Genomic DNA, 2,852 nt, shown 5'->3' on the forward strand with positions numbered 1-2,852 from the left:
TGTGAAAGGCTTGTGAGTTTTTAGAATGAGTTAATCATGGATTTGCGATTTAGCTAAAGTTTCAAGACTCCAAGGAAGGTGAAACGAGTAGGAGAAATAAATGTGATGCTATAATAACTTAAGAGTGCATAGCTATTCAATAACTAGGAAGAATGAGGCGAGATGAATTGAAAAAAAATCTATAAATTGAGGTGGTCATAGTCTCGCAAAATAGTTTGTACCAGAATTGTGGACTTGCCTGGAGCACAGTGTTAATAGAAGGTCTAAAGGATCAATCTTAATACATCCGACATTGGTGACACTGAATATCAACTAAGAGATTTAGAGGAAGTTTATGTCTACATATTTCAATGGAAAGTGAGGCAACTGGTGGTGAAGTGGTGGTGTGGTAAACTCAACAAACCAGGCACAATGATACTACGAATTCATGGGAGGCAGACAAGTGTGTGGCACAATAAGGCTATCAACTATGCATTAAGGGCCAAATGGGATGTGAATGAGTGTTTTAGTCCTAATGAAAAGATAGTATCAGCATATTATCCAGACCAAAAGGCGATTAAAAAGGGAAAAACAACACAATCTACCTAAAGGACAAAGGGAAATGTTCAAAACAGAGTGAGAGAGGATGAACACTTGTTATGAACTAGACATGTGTAACATGATAGCTCTCAAGCTGCAATACGAGAAAACACTATTGGTTGCTACAATGCTGGGAATAAGGTGAGTTGCTCATCGAGGATGAAATTGGGTGGACTAAGTCTTACACTTAGAAGGAAAACAAGGAGTTGTTACTGAAGAATTTAGGAGATATCCGAAGTTTCAGAAAAGGCCTTGTTGGGGCTAGTGACCCTTTTTAATTGAATATATATAAAGGGTGTTAATATGTGCTTTAGAGGTGTTTAACAGTAAAGAGGGATAGTGAGAATATTCACAAGGGAAGTAGAGTGGTTTCTTTATCCTATAAGGCACATAAAGAGGAAAGAGGGTGGCTAAAAAAGGTCTGAACACGATGTTAATTTACTTTTTATGCAATGTCGTGCAGGTTTATGTTATTAGGATGTGTGCCCAAGCTAGCAGATGTTATTTATTTGAAACAGAGGGTCCTATAAGAAAACTCATCAAGTAATGTCTTTTGTTGAGAATTTTCAAGAGCAAGATGCAAATATTCACAAAATATTGTAACCAATATCAAGGAAATTATTGTAGAACACAATTCCTAGGAGGTTATATGTAAGAGAAATGTGATATAGATGTTCCACTAATGATGCAACATGGAAAGGTGATCGCTTATCCTCTCGGCAACTCAAGAATAATGAAAAAACTATCCAACACATGACTTAGAACTTGCGGCGGTGGCTTTTGCATTTAAGATTTGGCATAATTATTTGTATGGGGCCCATGTGGATATATTCATCGACCATAAGAACCTTCAATATATTTTCAAATAGAAAAAATTGAATTCGGAGTGGAGAAAATGGCTTGAGTTACTCAAGGACTACGTTATTGGTATTCTATATCATTCGGGGAAGGTTAATATTGTGTTGGATGCTCTTAACTAGAAATCCATGGGTAGTTTGACCTACCTGGAGGCATATGAAAGGACGTTAGCCAATGAGGTTCATCAATTGGCTAGTTTGGGAGTTTCTCTTGCGGACTTTAGTGAATAAGGGGAATTGTGCAAAATAGGGTTGAATTATCGCTTGTAGTGGAAGCCAAGGAGAGAAATACGACGATCCGTTGTTGGTACAGTTGAAGGAGGGGATTTATAAACACAAGACCATGGCTTTTTCTCTTGGCATGGATGATTTTACACTAAGGTACTAAGGGCGACTATGTGTTCCAAATATAGATGGTCTCTGGGAAAGAATCATGACCGAGGCTCACACTTCTAAGTATTCTGTGCACCCGAGCTCTATGAAGATGTATCATGATCTTAAGGAAGATTACTGGTGGAATGATATGAGGAGGAATGTAGAGGATTTTGTGGCAAGATTGTCAGCAAGTGAAGGCCAAACACCAAAGGCCCTGTGCGTTGGCACAGAATATCGAAATTCTAATGTGGAAGTGGGAGATGATCAATATGGACTTTGTAGTATGACTACCTCGCACTCCTTGCAAGTTAGACTCAATTTAGGTGATTGTGGATCGACTCACGAAATCAGCACATTTCTTACCTGTTAAGGTTACTGACACTGCAGAATAGTATGCTTAGTTGTATATCAAGAAAATAGTCAGGTTACATGGAACTCCAATTTCTATTATCTCAGATCGAGGGGCACAATTCACAGCTGAATTTTGGAGGAAATTTCAGCAAGGTTTGGGTATTTAGGTAAATCATAGTACAGCCTTTTCCCTACACACTGACGGGCAGGCAGAGCAGACTATTCAGACGCTTGAGGATATGTTGTGCACTTGTGTTCTTGACTTCAATGGTAGCTGGGATGACCATTTTTCACTCATAGAATTTGCCTACAACAATAGTTATCATGCTAGCATTCAGATGGCACCGTTTGAGGATCTATATGGTAGGAGATGTAGATATCTCATTGGGTGGTTTGAGATTAGTGAAGCAGAGTTGATAGGGTCAGACCTCATGTATCAGGCTATGGAAAAGGTTAAGAGTGTTAAGGAATGATTGAAAACTGCTCAGAGTCGTCAGAAATCCTATTTGGATGTGCATCGCAAGGATTCAGAGTTCAAAGATGATGATTGGGTATTCTTGAAGGTTTTCCCCATGAAGGGTATAATGCAATTTGGGAAGAAAGGAAAATTAAGCCCGATGTATGTCAGACCGTACATAATCATTCAGAGGATTGGTTAGGTGGCTTACAGGCTTGAGCTACCACCAAAAG

The 2,852-nt window shown here is 38.9% G+C and overlaps 1 protein-coding gene across 1 annotated transcript; it reads left to right on the forward strand.

Moving 5' to 3' along the window:
• The first annotated feature begins 1,920 nt into the window (after nt 1-1,920).
• LOC138883336 (uncharacterized) lies at nt 1,921-2,635 on the forward strand. The gene is made up of 2 exons (XM_070164018.1): nt 1,921-2,118; nt 2,372-2,635. The coding sequence occupies exons 1-2, from the start codon at nt 1,921-1,923 to the stop codon at nt 2,633-2,635; spliced, it is 462 nt and encodes a 153-aa protein (XP_070020119.1).
• The last annotated feature ends 217 nt before the right edge of the window (nt 2,636-2,852 follow it).

Source organism: Nicotiana sylvestris, chromosome 12 (assembly GCF_000393655.2).
Source record: "Nicotiana sylvestris chromosome 12, ASM39365v2, whole genome shotgun sequence".
In the NCBI taxonomy this organism is placed as follows: domain Eukaryota; kingdom Viridiplantae; phylum Streptophyta; class Magnoliopsida; order Solanales; family Solanaceae; genus Nicotiana; species Nicotiana sylvestris.